We start from the raw sequence: 16,037 nt of genomic DNA, 5'->3' as shown, positions 1-16,037 counted from the left end.
AGGAAAGGGAAAAGTGGAGGGTGCCAAGTATGCAGTTAATCCTGCTAGCGTCAGCAACCTGCCAGTTCAGAAGGAAGCGATTCTCACAGCAAGCAGGCAGACCACAAAGGGAAGTCCTGTATGATGCAGCAGTTGTGGGTTATCACCTGTGCTTCCTTTTACCTTCTAAGTCAAATAAAGTGGCATGTAACAATCTACTCATAAACAAGATATTAAAATATGCCAAAAGAGTTTGGGTTTCTTCCTCAATGCAGGCAAACTGAGGCATCAGTAGCATTATAGACATTTGTTAAACTCTGATAACATCCACCAAACCTGCAGGAGAAACAAAATGGCGCCTTTATCTGTCCACTAATGAGAGGGGTGTTAAGAGAGTGACGCGTAGGAGATAAAGAACAGCACAATGCACTGTTATGCCACAATACATCATAAATGTAGGCTACTGCTGCACTGCTCAATATAGCTACGTAGCAGAAAGAAGGTCTTTCTGTTGGGCTGTCTTACATTGGCGCGACCATCCTCTCCCTTCTGGACAATATCAAAGCCTAGCAGTTAATCCAGTGAAGCTTGTGCAGGAGTTTATGGTTATCACTTAAGCCGGACACCCACCGCACACTACGCGCGTAAGTGAAGCCTAGTTGAAGTACTGTTATTACAACGGCAGCGGGCGACGTCCTCTACACCAGATGCGAACGCGTCGCGAAACGGCTGCGAAGCTTGTGCGACACAAGCGAACTGAAGCGTAGTTTTTCGCTTCTGTTCTATTTTTCTGCTTGTCGCGCCTCATGATGATCTGTTTATACACAGAAATATGCTCTAAAATGCTAGGTATACATGCTCTGATTTATATTTCATCCTTATATTAGGCTACTGGGGGCGTGTCCCTAGTTCCCTCACAGATATTTTATAAGCAGCTAAAAAATACAAGCCTTTTCGTTTTTGTATTGTCCTTGCAGAAAAAAAAAAACAACAACAAAAAAAACTGGAACCTGGGGAAAAGGCAAACTTAGTTTCCCTATCTTATTTTGCGGAGGGGGTGGGGTAAATTTGAAAATACACCACAGAAAGACGTAACCTATTGAATGATGTAGAAGTGAATGCACAGAGCAGCGGTTTGTTAGCTCGAGTGTTGGAAGGTAGTTTTTAACCAACCATTGCTCAGCCTATTTGACTTATCCGATGTCTTCGTTCGCCATGCTTTCAAAAAGGGCTTGTTGATAAAAATCAGATAATCCACAGAGCTTTAAAAAATCAGATTATTTAGTGGTCTTGCTGATGAAAATGCACCTATTTTATAAATGAAGTTGTAAGCAAGCCTTTATTGCACTTGTACTTCAAAGCTTCCGGTGTTCATGGCGTTGTGGTGTTCATATCCCTTCAAGATTAAACTGTTACGTTATCTTTTCCACGATTAGCTGATTTTACTAAATCTGATCCTATAAATGTTTTGACGTGAATGACAAGACAACACGGGAATTCCCAATGGTTGATTACGGATTATTTATTATTATTATGATCATTACATATTCTTCATGAAATTGGCACGCTTGTTAACCAAGCAAATAAATTAATACAGTTTGAGATTGATTATTATGCAGGCTACGTTGCGATTTAAGCTTATGGTAATTATTTAAAGCGTTTACTTTCTCACGAATTTACATGAGTTAACGAAATATTAACAAATTAACAAACTGAAAAAGGTCTCTCACCAAGTATTCACTTAACCCATAATCAACAGTCTTGAACAGACATGAAATACACGATGTAATCCCACTGCAGACTGCGAGAGCTACTAGGAATATAGAGCTTTAAGCAAGCCTTTGCGCGACACAAACGGAACCCGTGTAGACACGCTACGCGCCGCGCCGCGCCGTGCTGCTTCGCCGTGCTGCTACGCTACGCGTGCGGTGGGTGCCCGGCGTAACACAACACTGTCTGCTGCGTGCTCAGAACAGTAGGTGGCAGCAAAGCAAGACGCCCGTCAACGTGCAGTCTACCAGTAAGATCAGAAGAAGAAGAAGAAGAAGCAGAGACAGAAGCAGAAGAAAACAGAAGAGGAACGAATAAAGGTACGTGATTCGCAAAACAAAATAGCAGGTAGTTGTTTACAGTAAGTGCTGTGCCTGTTACTAGATATACACGTGTACTCTTATCTAAAAGCCCAACTGGCTATTTCGCTTTTTAACGACGACAATGCTGTAATAGAACAAGGGCAAGGTAAATGAACAAGCCAGCTAAGCGAGTGAATTCATCGGCACCTAGCTAGAAATAGCATCAGAACTAGAATGAATATCTAGAAGTAATAACAATCTATACTAGCGAACGTTAGCTAATAGCGCTGGCTAATAATAAGCTGGTACGCAGAATGATCTGGTGCATATTCGGCGTTATCTATATGGACCTGACATTATGGCAGCTAACCATTCGGTAGTAATCTCATAGTTCGTTGCCTAAGCTATGAGGTTCCCTGGGACTGTTTAAAAAAAAACTACGTTTTATTTGGCTGTATAAGTCAGCCAGCTAATTTTGTCGACAAGTAGAGTTAACCTAGCCAGTAGCAGTGCGAGTTATCCTCATGTTGTGATATAGCTAGCTAGATACTTGGCTAACGTCTAGCCAATTTGCTTAAAGTTGGAATAACAGGTCTTTGTATTTTGGGTACCGTGTGTTATTGTACATCGTGGGGCTTTCTCAAAATTTCACATTCATTAGTGATTCATCACTGAGTTTTATTGCTGAGCTTGTAGAGATTGGGTGTGAAAAATATCACATACAGAAGGCCTATCTATCATAGCTGCTAACGTTGCACGTAACTAACAGGCCCTCAGGCTGTTCAGCTTTGAACACAGTCTCTCAATTTCTGAACGGTGGGCAGAAGTGCAACCATGATGAATATGAATGTATTTTAGAATGCAGCGGGTTGTTGTGTGGCAGAACCTGCACACACGGAGAAAAGGGGAACAAGCTCAAGTGCTTCCGTCCCCCATCTGTGATCTAACCTTACACATGTAGTTCACGCGCAGACTGCAGTACTGTCCAAGCTGGGCTGGTTTTAGGTTTGGCGCAGATTCAGTTCTTTGATCTTTTAGAGAAGGTGACAGAAACGCCGCGTGTCCGTTAGACTCGCCGGTGCATTCCTGTGATTAGGTTTGTGCTGTCGCAAAGGAGTCTGGGAGATAGGTGCTATTTTTTCCTCCTTCCTCAAATGATAAGCATTGATAAGCTGAATGTCTGGCCTATTTTCTTCATCGAACATCCATACTGGACTTTGCTTCGGGATCTCACTGACATTCAGTCACAACTGATCGCTTCTTTGCTAGGTTCTGGGAGTTTTATGTTGAACATTTTTAGTGATTTTGCACTGCAGCTGAATTCTGGGCAACGGATGTAGCTGTTCAGACTGTGGGTAGCGAGAACACTGGAGATATGAGTTTATAATGCTGTTGTCATGGCGATATTGGGGGTATATGATCCAGGGGAGCAGATGACTGTATATTTTCTATGGTATCACTGTTCCATCTTTCCGAGGCCAATGGCTGTGGCAGTCTCTGCATAGTTTATCTGGCAGAAGCCCAAAAGAAGCATGTGCCCAATTCTGTAACTTTCAGAGGACGCACGGTCACGTCCTTGCCCTCCTGCACTAACGAATGGATCTGCAGCCATGAGATATGTCTACTGTTATGTGTGGGCATTTTATAACGTGGGGAAATGTAAATGTGATTACGATATGAAGGTCTATACAGTTTGTGGATTTAGGAGGACTATGTGCGGCTATAACCAGTTTGAAAGGGTACACTGTATGATGTGTTTGTGTGTCTGGCTCTTCACTGTAGGGTTGGGACCAAGTGCTGTCATTATGAAGACGTGTAGCACTGTTCGAAGCTTCAGGCTGACACCGGCTTTGCTGCTGGTCATCCTTCTCTGTGAGGTCATCACCCAGGCGCATGCCAGCAAGGTAAAATCTACACGCTCTGACTGTACCACTTTAACAGCGGGCATTATCTACACGCTCGGACTGTACCACTTTAACAGCGGGCATTATCTACACGCTCGGACTGTACCACTTTAACAGCGGGCATTATCTACACGCTCGGACTGTACCACTTTAACAGCGGGCATTATCTACACGCTCGGACTGTACCACTTTAACAGTGGGCATTATCTACACGCTCGGACTGTACCACTTTAACAGTGGGCATTATCTACTTTCCCACCCATTGTTTTTAGATGATGTTCCAAGGCTCTGAGGATACGTAACTCTCAGCCCAGGTCCTAATAACTGTTCTGCTTTTGGCACTCAGCTCACATTGTACCAACTCAACACCTGCTACTCTTTTGAGACCTTGTATTGTGACACTTCAGCACCTCTCAGTTACTGTGCTATTTCAACAACAGTTACTGGCACAGCAATATGATTCAAATCCAGCACCATGCACACGCACACACACACACACACCACGCATGCACAAACGCGCTCGCACACACACACACAACACGCATGCGCCCACGCGCTCACACACGCACATACCACATACACACACACACACACACACACACACCAGCCTGCTGTATGCTAGTGGAAGATTGAAGTGTACCAAGCTTTACAGTGTATTTATAGTAGGGGACCTGAAAGCTATGCATGTCTGCACCATAAACATGGGCTTCCTAGCCAAGTATTTGAGTTTAAACTTAGTAACGTCAGTAGCTGTATGCTGTTCCTGAATATATTACAGTTGCTAAAAATTTATAGCAATGGAAGCAAATGGTGCATACTATAGGTCACAATCAGTAGGGTAATGCGTTTCCATTTTAGGTTTTCTTGGCACACACTAAGTTTAGAAGGCTGTTCCATAGGGCAACCTGTAGATGGCGATATCTCTACAGCAAAGAGTGCAGTACCTCAAACATGATATGAGGGTTTTGACTCTGTTTTGATTGACTGAATATCCAGTTGCTGTTAAAATGAAACAAACGCTCATTTCATTATTGGACTTCCTCATTCGTCTGGCCCCTTGCAGAGTCTGTGGTGACACTGATCACTTCTCCTGAGTTCAGCGTTTCCTCCAGTCCTCGGCTGTTTGTTAATGCGGCTTATTGCTGTTCATGAACCTCCTCTGCAGAGCTTTGAAGACGTGCGCTGCAAGTGCATCTGTCCACCGTACAGGAACATCAGCGGGCACATCTACAACCGGAACGTCTCGCAGAAGGACTGGTGAGAACGCCCTTTCCCTCCCGCTCACTGCAAATTACACAAACCACGCCCACACCCTGCAGCCATTAAAGCTAATTACCATAAGCCACACCCTCACCCTGCAGCCATTGAAGCTAATTACCATAAGCCACGCCCACACCCTGCAGCTGTAAAGCTTATTACCATAGGCCACACCCTCACCCTGCATACATTAAAGCTAATTACCATAAGCCACGCCCACACCCTGCAGCTGTAAAGCTTATTACCATAAACCCACTCTAAAGCCTGCAGCTGCTTATGAAAATGACCAGAACCAGACCCCTACACTGAAGCTATTTCTGCAAGTGGTCATAATCTACGTCTTGAGTGTGTGCGCTTCCCTGTGTGTGCGTGCTTGTGTCTGTGTGTGCGTCTGTATGAGTGCGTGCGTGGGGGTGTGTGCCTGTGTCAGTGCGTGCCTGCTTATGTGAGTGCGTGTGTGTCTGTGTGTGTGTGTGTGTTAGGGCTGTCAAAAAATATTCGAAGTTCGAAAACTATTCGAAAATCTTTTTTTTTTTTTTAACGTTCGAACCTAAATTTGAGCATTCAAACATTAGTTTTGGATCCCGTGTTTTGTAATTAACATGAATATACAGGCTTTAATTTCATGCGGCGAATCATGTTCATGCACGCAAAGTTCATTTCCTGTGCTAACGTTACTTCCTCTGTCGACAAAAACCGTTCTGCCCAGGCAAGTGGATCGTCTGGTTTTCCTTGCCAATAACCTCCGGTGATACTTTCAGCTCCATGGACACCTAACATTACTGGTCAGCTAGCCTCACAAGCCAGTCTCTTTTTTCACTTCGTTCAACGAATCTGGTTAGCTAACAATTTAGGCTAAATAATGTCCCCATGGCAGGCTATGTTTCCTTTCTGTTTTGAGGATTTTGATAAAATTGGATGATGAAAGAAGTTAAACTAAACAGAGTAAGTCATTTATGTTGTTGTAGGCTACACGTATTAGCTGTTTGGATAGTTTTTGTGTTAAGAAATGAACAGGGATTTCCTATAAACAATCATTCCCCTATTATCGTGATTAATAAATGCCCAGTTGTGGCAAATTACATCCACGAGAAAGTGCTTTATTCATTTGCGCATTAGGCTATAGAAGCTGCAGGGGGCTCATAATAAGACAATAAGCAGCTTATTTTTGTATTATATGCAAATGATATTCGAATATATTTGAACTCTAACTAATTACAAAAGCTAATATTCAAACTCAATTTCATGGCACTTTTGACAGCCTTAGTGTGTGTGTGTGCACACAGGTGTGTTGACTGTGCTCTCTGTCTCCTGCAGTAACTGCCTGCATGTTGTGGAGCCCATGCTTGTGTATGTGTGTGTGTGTGTGTGTGTGTGTGTGTGAGAGTGTGTGTGTGCACACAGGTGTGTTGACTGTGCCCTCTCTCTCTCCTGCAGTAACTGCCTGCATGTTGTGGAGCCCATGCCTGTGCCAGGGCACGATGTGGAGGCCTACTGCCTGCTATGCGAGTGCAAATACGAGGAGCGCAGCAGCAACACAATCAAGGTACTGAGTCAGTGCTACAGTCTGATTCACTGAGTCAGTACTGCAGCCCGGTTCACTGAGTCAGTACTGCAGCCCGATTCACTGAGTCCGTGCTACAGTCTGATTCACTGAGTCAGGACTGCGGCCGATTCACTGAGTCAGTACTGCGCCCGATTCACTGAGTCAGTACTGCAGCCCGATTCACTGAGTCCGTGTTACAGCCTGATTCACTGAGTCAGTACTGCAGCCCGATTCACTGAGTCAGTGCTACAGCCTGATTCACTGAGTCAGGACTGCGGCCGATTCACTGAGTCAGTACTGCAGCCCGATTCACTGAGTCAGTACTGCAGCCTGATTCACTGAGTCAGTGCTATGGCCTGATTCACTTAGTCAGTGTTACAGCCTGATTCACAGACTCAGCACTGCAGCCTGATTCACTGAGTCAGTGCTACAGCCTGATTTACTGAGTCAGTACTGCAGCCTGATTCACTGAGTCAGTACTGCAGTCTGATTCACCGAGTCAGTGCTACAGTCTGATTCACCGAGTCAGTGCTGCAGCCCGATTCACTGAGTCAGTGCTGCAGCCCGATTCACTGAGTCAGTGCTGCAGCCCGATTCACTGAGTCAGTGCTACAGCCTGATTCACTGGGATTGAATCTGTGGGAACAGTGCTTTCATTGTACAGTGACTGCAACTGCTGGGAAAGTTAAATTTTAAATAGAATTATTTTCCACATCCCTTTTCCATCTTCCACTTCCTTTTTCACATTTTTCCCCTTCTCTTTTTTGGTCTTTTTTGTTTCTCTTCTTTTAACTACAAGTAAGACTAATGACATTGTGGTTTGATTGTTGGTGTCCCCTCTCCCTCCCTCTGTTTCCCAGGTAACCATCATTATCTACCTGTCTGTGGTGGGCTCGCTGCTGCTCTATATGCTGTTCCTGCTGCTGGTGGATCCACTGATCCGTAAACACGACCCCTATACTCAGCCCCTGCAGAACGAGGAGGACACTGAGGTACACACACACACACACACACACACACACATACACACACACACACACAAAGCGTATACACAGCCCCTGCAGAACGAGGAGGACACTGAGGTACTGTATACACACACGCACACACACACACACACACACACACACGCACACACACACACACACACACACACACATACACGCACACACACACACACATACACGCACACACACACACACACATACACACACACACACACAAAGCGTATACACAGCCCCTGCAGAACGAGGAGGACACTGAGGTACACACACGCACACACACACACACACACACACATACACACACACACACACACACACACACATACACACACACACACACAAAGCGTATACACAGCCCCTGCAGAATGAGGAGGACACTGAGGTACTGTATACACACACGCACACACACACACACAAAACCTCTATACACAGCCCCTGCAGAACGAGGAGGACACTGAGGTACACACATACACACACACACACACACACACATACACACACACACACACACACACACACACACACACACACATACACACACACACACACAAAGCGTATACACAGCCCCTGCAGAATGAGGAGGACACTGAGGTACTGTATATACACACACACACACACACACACACACACATACACACACACACACACGCACGCACACACCCAGCCCCTGCAGAATGACGCTCACTCCAGGTGGTATTACAGCAGTGTCTGAGTGTGTGCTCTCTGTCTCTCTCCTGCCCCCTGCAGGACATGCGGCCGCAGGCGGAGGGTGCGGCCGGGCGGGGGAACACGGTGCTGGAGCGTGTGGAGGGGGCACAGCAGCGCTGGAAACGGCAGGTCCAGGAGCAGCGCAAGACCGTCTTCGACCGTCACAAGATGCTCAGCTAGACCTTCTCAGTGCCCCTTCCACCCTGACCCACAATCCCTCTCCACCTGTCCCACAATGCACCTCAGCCCTCACCCACAATGCCTCTCCATCTGGCCCACAATGCACCTCAGTCCTCACCCACAATGCCTCTCCACCTGTCCCACAATGCACCTCAGCCCTCGCCCACAGTGCCCCTCTTCCCTTATATTATCTTATTTTTATTTTATCCTCATATTTTAATTTTAAGGCACGATACTTGTCCCACAGTGCCTCTCCCCCTTCCCACAATGCACCTGAGCCGCATCCCACAGTGCCTCTCCCCTTCCCAAAATGCACCTGAGCCCTGTCCCACAATCCACCTCTCACCATCCCGCAATGCACCTGAGCACTGTCCCACAATGCACCTCTCCCCATCCCATAATGCACCTGAGCACTGTCTCACAGTGCTGAATCTCCAGAAACCCCCTCAGCTGTGCCCAGACTCACCAGCAGTGTCAGCACTCCATCAGTGCTTGTCATCTCGGATAACGTTCCCTCATCGCTATTATAATATTATCACTGAGGCGTCAGCTTTACAGCTACATTGCGTTTCCATGGCACCCACAGATATGTGATATCCAGTGCCGTTCACCACTTATGTCATAGTTCTGTTTTCTTCAAAATCATCTCAGTGTGCATTTTTTTGCAGAACGAGTCTCACATCCCATAATGGTACTTCCCTGGGGCCATTACTGCTGTTTTAAAACTCATACGGCTGGTTCCTAAGCAGCGTTTAATGCAGAGTTTAACGATAGCACTGTGGGGCAGTGGCATGTTGTCTGAGCTGAAAATGGCAGGATGTCAGTTGTGCTGCTTGTCTGTAGCGGTGCACTGATAGCCTGATTTGCCTTTATCTCTCTGTGTTTTGCTCCTGGTTGTTTGACTTAGGTGGGCCTGGGAGATTTTAAGGGTAATCATTTATCCTTGACCCTAGTGCCATTTCTGCAGCTCGGTTTTTATCCTGTAATTCAGTCATGCAGGTAGAGGCCGCTAGCCCTCCTCATTAAAACGCATGTAACAGAATAATTAAGAATCACCGAAATCGTCTCAGTTGGTCAGTTTTACATGGTGGTTATTGGGACATGGACTTTATTCGGTGATTCCATATTTGGTTGCTTTGTCCATAGAATTTTCAAGTAATGCTTACAGGTAATGTGATGCCACCTCTGTCATTTCATATTTATTTACAGCCTGGTCTCTTACATATTTAAAATGGGTGGATACTGGGACATTTCGTGTTTTTAAACCGAATTTCAGGCCATCAAATCGGACTGCAGGAAAAACGTAATATTCTGACTGTCAGAATATATTGATTTCTTGACCAACCTCACTGAGGGAGAAGGAAAGTAGGATGACACACCAGGGTTCCTGAGAGACCTCTCCACTCCATCACATACACTGGAAGGAAGTCATAGACAAAAATTAACAAGACGTTTTTATTTTTCTTCTATTTTTAAAACCAGTACGTAAGCATAGCCTGGCTAAAAGTGACCGGTGCTTTGACATGTAAGCGCTGACACTGCAGCCAGTACAATCTGTAAGATAAGTAATACAAAGAAAAAGCTTTCCTTTGAATGTCATAGAATGTGAAGCACTTTTTTAAAACGTCACTGCACAGTGGCTTTAAGGGTAGAGTTTAATTGGTTTGACTTTTGTATTTGCACCAAGCTTGGCTACTGTACTATCTTTAATATCAACGGTAATCGTATTGTAACGGAATCACGTCTTCTTCTGTGCTTTGGTCGGGACGACTTTAAAATGGCGTCCATCTCGGATGAATGTGAAATGGGCGCATGGCTCTTACGGTAAATCGCGGTCGCTCGGTTTGTGAAACGCTCTGTTCTGCGCTGCACGCCTGTGCTCTTTGGTGGTGACGGTGACGCGAGCTGGCATCCCGTACCCAGAAGACTGGATGCACTGTCCCAGCTCACGTTTGCCCCCCCCCCCCCAGCTGCCATGCTTCCCTCCTTTTCCAACGGTAGCTGGGATTCCGGGCACTCCAAATCCATTCCGTTTGTTTTGGTCATGTGACTCTGCTGATTCTAATGTCCTAGTAATAACTTATATGAGAGTCAAATCACTGTTTGAGTTTTTCCAAAGGCTCTACAATCTATTTATAATTTTGTTTTCTGAATAATTTATTGTGAATGTTGTTGTTCTTATCGTGTTTGTTCAAGTTTTGCAGCGTTTTATTTACAGTATACGCATGCATACACATTTTAAAGAATGATTATTGTATTGTATTTTGCCTTTGTATTTGGTTTTATTGAAATTATTTTATAATTTTTCATCTCATAAAATGGGTCTGGGAGTTTCTTGAAGGTAAAATTGTTTGTGTTAAGATTTAAAGATGTGACATTCCTGCTTGGCAAACAATAAAGTACTGTCTCTACAGCCAAAAAGTTTTAAGTTTTATTTCAAATTTATGAGGGGAAATACCATGCATGCCTCAAGTTTATATCTTCTTTCAATCATTTGATTTTCCTTGTAGTTCACTTGGTACTTCATAGCATATTCTTTATATACATTACATTGTTGAAATAGTTTGGACAAACATCTGAGGAAATGTTTAAATAGATCAGTTCAGGTAGCACACGTGACATTCTTTTAACACAATCACCAGCTGTCTAAAGGGTTATATCTTATCTCAACTCCTTCAAAGTGCCTATTTTATTTACAATGCTGTAAAAAATTTAAGGCTCCTCCAACTAAAGAATTGTAACTGGTTACAATGCATTTTTTGAGTTGGTGCAACTTTGCTTGTCAGGCATTTTATGTTGGCACAGCAACCATAAATAAGTTGTATTAACTCAAATTGTGCTGCTCAGTTAACAGGTCCAGTAAAATATTTATAGTTAAGTGAACTGCATTTTATAACTCCATTCCAATACGAAAGCAAAAGTAAAACTGCAAGCAGCAGTGAAGGGGACCAGGCACTCAAAGTCAGAAACGCATATGCGTTTTCTTAGTGAGGTGTCAGCTTAGCAAGTTTCAAATGTCTAAAAACACAGGTGTGTAGTGAATTTTCCCATAATTCTCTATTGCGCCAGCCTGGGACTTAACTGGGTTAGTTCTTTACGGCTGTACTCAAGATGGAGTTGTAAACACACAGGCCAAGTTTCATACCTTTGTGTCAAACTGTTTGGAATTTATTTGCTTCTTGATAAAAAGCCTCGCCCACATGTAAACTCATCGGATTGCCGCAGGCACATTTTTAAGCACAGCAACATATTTTATATGTATCTTTTAAATAATTTAAAAAGATATTCGCAGGTACATGCTATAATTTACATTTTTCCACTCAGCCAAACTGTGTAGGAGAAGATACATTTTAAGGTAGTAAATCCATAATCAAGGCTTGAGGCAAATTTACTCTATGTAAAGGGGGATCTCGTGACAGTAGTTACTGGCGCCTAAGTCAGACGGAGCAGGACCTATCATTGTTTAATGTGTGGGAATTCAGTTGACTGCTATAGCATGGCCAGTCGGCATCAAATTAGGTCATTAGGTAACTTTTTTTTTTACATAGCATTTTACATTGTATCCATTTATACAGCTGGATATATACTGAAGCAATTTCGGTTAAGTACCTTGCTCAAGGGTACAACGTGCTACCCAGGAATCGAACCTGCGACCTTTCGGTTACAAGCCCAGTTCCTTACCCACTGTGCTACATTCCGTCCCTATCTAACAGGTGAAAGACAGAAAAGTGGCATACAAACAAACAAGATCCATAATGGCCACCAATTCAATGTGGTGGTGACCAAAACATACACAGCCATATTCATACTCTGGGGATTAGTCAATGTAGTAAGTTACAAATGTCAACATAAAAGCAATTTTTTTTTGTCATTTTTGTTTTTTCATTTTTAAAAATTAATCTATTGCACCACTCAGTGGTTGAACCAGGCCTATTTTTTGGCATTGTACTCAGGATGGAGTTATCAATAGAGACACAGTTTAATCACTTCATGTCTTTGGGATTTATCAGCTTTTTGGTGAAAAGCCACGCCAACATGCAAATTCACTGGCTCCCTGCAGGCGGCAGGCAGTTTTAAGCACAGGAACTTAATTTATCAAACTTTTAAAGATATTTGTGAGCAGATGCTTAATTCCAAGTTTCCTGCAAATTGGTCAAAGCTTTTAGAGAGTTTTAATGTTATGTTTTTTTTTTTTTTTACAAAATTCTAAATGGCAGAAAATCTAATCACACGCCCTTCCCTTGCTCTATGAGAGGAGAGGAAAAAAATAATTTTGATTCTAGGTCAAAAGGTTTAGGAGTTAGCCTTCAAATTTGCATTTTCAACTCTTTGCTGTAGCACCACCAAGTGGCAAATTGAGGGAAAAAAATCGCTCATTCACCATTTTGAGTTACCCTATATTAATGTTTCCTAAAAAGAGACTAGGTGGTTTTGCCAGAACAGAAAAAAATGGCAGAAGAAAATGCAATAACACCCAAGAAATACAATAGGGTTCCAGCAGCTAATTACCAAGTTCATTTAAATAAGAATATTACACTGGGCCAACTTAAAAAAAACAATAAAGGTGTCTGTTGGATAAAAACAAACAAGGCATGGCAAAATTCCATCCATCTATCCAACCATTTTCTACATCGCTTACACCTGGTTTGGGCTGCAGGCGGGATGGAGCCTATCTGAGGGTACACTGGGTGTGGCCAGTCAGGATTTGAACCTCGTACCTTCTTGCTGTGAGGTAACAACAAACAAATGTGCTCTGACATAACAGGAAGAGGGTTGTTGCATGTTTCTCATCTTCTACTGGTCAATGATGGATTTAAAACTCAAATGAAGATGATTGTTCTGTGTGCAGTCAGGGGGTTACTCAGGTCAGACATTCATAAGACATTAGGCATTGGGACTGTTTTTGTGGGTTCAGATATTCTGCACATCGGTAGTGTCACGCTTATTTTTAGTAGCTGTTACCGTGGCTTTGGATTCTCTCCAGGGAAGTGAGTGTCTGACGGCAGCTGGCTGGTGGAATTAGCGGTTACTCACGCGGTGCTTTTAAAGCCCTGCTCGGGGACCTGGTGACTTCAGGGACCACAGCTTCGACTCCAACAGCTTTCAGCAGAGGCTCGCCCAGGGTTCTGGGGTATCTCATACCCCGTTCTCCATAAGCACAGGGTTCTGGGGTATCTCATACCCCGTTCCCCATAAGCACAGGGTTCTGGGGTATCTCATACCCCGTTCCCCATAAGCACAGGGTTCTGGGGTATCTCATACCCCGTTCCCCATAAGCACAGGGTTCTGGGGTATCTCATACCCCGTTCCCCATAAGCACAGGGTTCTGGGGTATCTCATACCCCGTTCCCCATAAGCACAGGGTTCTGGGGTATCTCATACCCCGTTCCCCATAAGCACAGGGTTCTGGGGTATCTCATACCCCGTTCCCCATAAGCACAGGGTTCTGGGGTATCTCATACCCCGTTCCCCATAAGCACAGGGTTCTGGGGTATCTCATACCCCGTTCCCCATAAGCACAGGGTTCTGGGGTATCTCATACCCCGTTCCCCATAAGCACAGGGTTCTGGGGTATCTCATACCCCCTTCCCCATAAGCACAGGGTTCTGGGGTATCTCATACCCCGTTCTCCATAAGCACAGGGTTCTGGGGTATCTCATACCCCGTTCTCCATAAGCACAGGGTTCTGGGGTATCTCATACCCCGTTCCCCATAAGCACAGGGTTCTGGGGTATCTCATACCCCGTTCTCCATAAGCACAGGGTTCTGGGGTATCTCATACCCCGTTCTCCATAAGCACAGGGTTCTGGGGTATCTCATGCCCCGTTCCCCATAAGCACAGGGTTCCCATTTAACCTCAGCAGGGTGATCAGTTAGAAGGTGGGGATAAGGGCCTGTTGAACATATCGGGGGTAAAAGGCAAAACAACTGCCCCCTGCCGCTCATAGACCTCCCCATGCCCCTCACAGACCTCCCCATGACCTCCACAGACCTCCCCATGACACCACAGACCTTCCCATGACCTCCACAGACTTCCCCATAACCTCCACAAACCTCCCCATGCCCCTCACAGACCTCCCCATGACCTCCAGAGACTTCCCCATGACCCCCACAGACCTCCCCATGACCTCCACAGACATCCCCATGCCCCTCACAGATCTCCCCATGACCTCCACAAACCTCCCCATGACCTCCACAGACCTCCCCATGCCCCTCACAGACCTCCCCATGACCTCCACAGACTTCCCCATGACCTCCACAGACCTCCACATGCCCCTCACAGACCTCCCCATGACCTCCACAGACCTCCCCATGACCTCCACAGATCTCCCCACGACCCCAACAGACCTCCCCATGACCTCCACAGACCTCCCCATGACCTCCACACACTTCCCCATGCCCACCACAGACCTCCCCATGACCTCCACAGACTTCCCCATGACCCCAACAGACCTCCCCATGACCTCCACAGAAACCGCTTAAAAGGGTTTACTGAAGACTTGCGCTCATGGCATTGCAGACCTGTTTATATTTCCGGGAAGACAAACAATGCAGACAAGACAAAAATAGCCTAATGAAGACAGGAAGCAGAATACACGTGTTCATGCTGTGGGGTTTATGTCAGTGTGAGATTTTAGAATCATTTGCAAGTTTGCAATAAACGCTTTGGGGAACTTCATGGGGCTTCACTAGAATGTGTCATGGTGCTACACTTAATGGTGGTGTTTAGTTCAGGTTGTTTTTGTGCAAGTCTACAAGCCCCTTCATATGAGAGGTGGACCAGAAGCCTGAATCTCGAAGCAGAAGTACTGAGTTAGCTGGAAACTGCAACCTGGAGTCAGTCCATGTTCCAGATTTGGAAGAGTTCCAGCTTTTACTTAATGCAGTTATCCAGCTAACTCAGTCAGATATCAAACAATGGGGAAAATACTGATTCAAAATGACTGCTCAATCGTGGTAATTTAATAAAAACAATATAAGAGCTAATGAAAGAATTAAGGAATAATGATACTCTTCAGGAATCCACTTTTCTTGTGTTAATTACAGTACACAGCTGCACATGAGATTTTCTTACAAAAAGACAAGAGCATGAGCAAGAGCAAGAGCATTCGGTTTCACTTGGTTACATAAAACATCACCCACACAACCTCAATTCCTTTTGTGTTTGTAACACAATTATCCAAATGTTTAAATCTACCACAGCTTAAAGACATAAAGGTTTCCATTAGAATTTTATTGCTATGGCCTGTGCAGTTTATTTAAACTCTTTTGTTAGCCTTCACCTGTCAGCCAGCTATTTTGTTAACGACAGACCTGTACCCATGTAAGGAGGCTGATTTGCAGATACATGATATAATACAGGTAGGAATAGACACCAAAACACCACATA

The 16,037-nt window shown here is 44.6% G+C and overlaps 1 protein-coding gene across 1 annotated transcript; it reads left to right on the top strand.

Annotated features, from left to right (window-relative positions):
* Positions 1 to 1,926: 1,926 nt before the first annotated feature.
* Positions 1,927 to 11,068, top strand: tmem9 (transmembrane protein 9). The gene is made up of 6 exons (XM_035383286.1): positions 1,927 to 2,069; positions 3,834 to 3,955; positions 5,121 to 5,212; positions 6,650 to 6,758; positions 7,619 to 7,750; positions 8,507 to 11,068. The coding sequence occupies exons 2-6, from the start codon at positions 3,857 to 3,859 to the stop codon at positions 8,645 to 8,647; spliced, it is 573 nt and encodes a 190-aa protein (XP_035239177.1). The 5' UTR covers positions 1,927 to 2,069; positions 3,834 to 3,856; the 3' UTR covers positions 8,648 to 11,068.
* The last annotated feature ends 4,969 nt before the right edge of the window (positions 11,069 to 16,037 follow it).

Source organism: Anguilla anguilla, chromosome 11 (assembly GCF_013347855.1).
Source record: "Anguilla anguilla isolate fAngAng1 chromosome 11, fAngAng1.pri, whole genome shotgun sequence".
In the NCBI taxonomy this organism is placed as follows: Eukaryota; Metazoa; Chordata; class Actinopteri; order Anguilliformes; family Anguillidae; genus Anguilla; species Anguilla anguilla.
The sequence above is the reverse complement of the archived record's forward strand: the minus strand, read 5'-3'. Positions and strand labels throughout refer to the sequence as shown.

What these genes read in the sequence shown, in the direction of transcription:
- tmem9 (XM_035383286.1), top strand. Translation starts at nt 3,857, where the DNA reads ATGAAGACGTGTAGCACTGTTCGAAGCTTCAGGCTGACACCGGCTTTG. An exon ending in CCCAGGCGCATGCCAGCAAG is followed by an intron (nt 3,956 to 5,120) that starts GTAAAATCTACA and finishes CCTCCTCTGCAG; the next exon opens with AGCTTTGAAGACGTGCGCTG. An exon ending in AACGTCTCGCAGAAGGACTG is followed by an intron (nt 5,213 to 6,649) that starts GTGAGAACGCCC and finishes TCTCTCCTGCAG; the next exon opens with TAACTGCCTGCATGTTGTGG.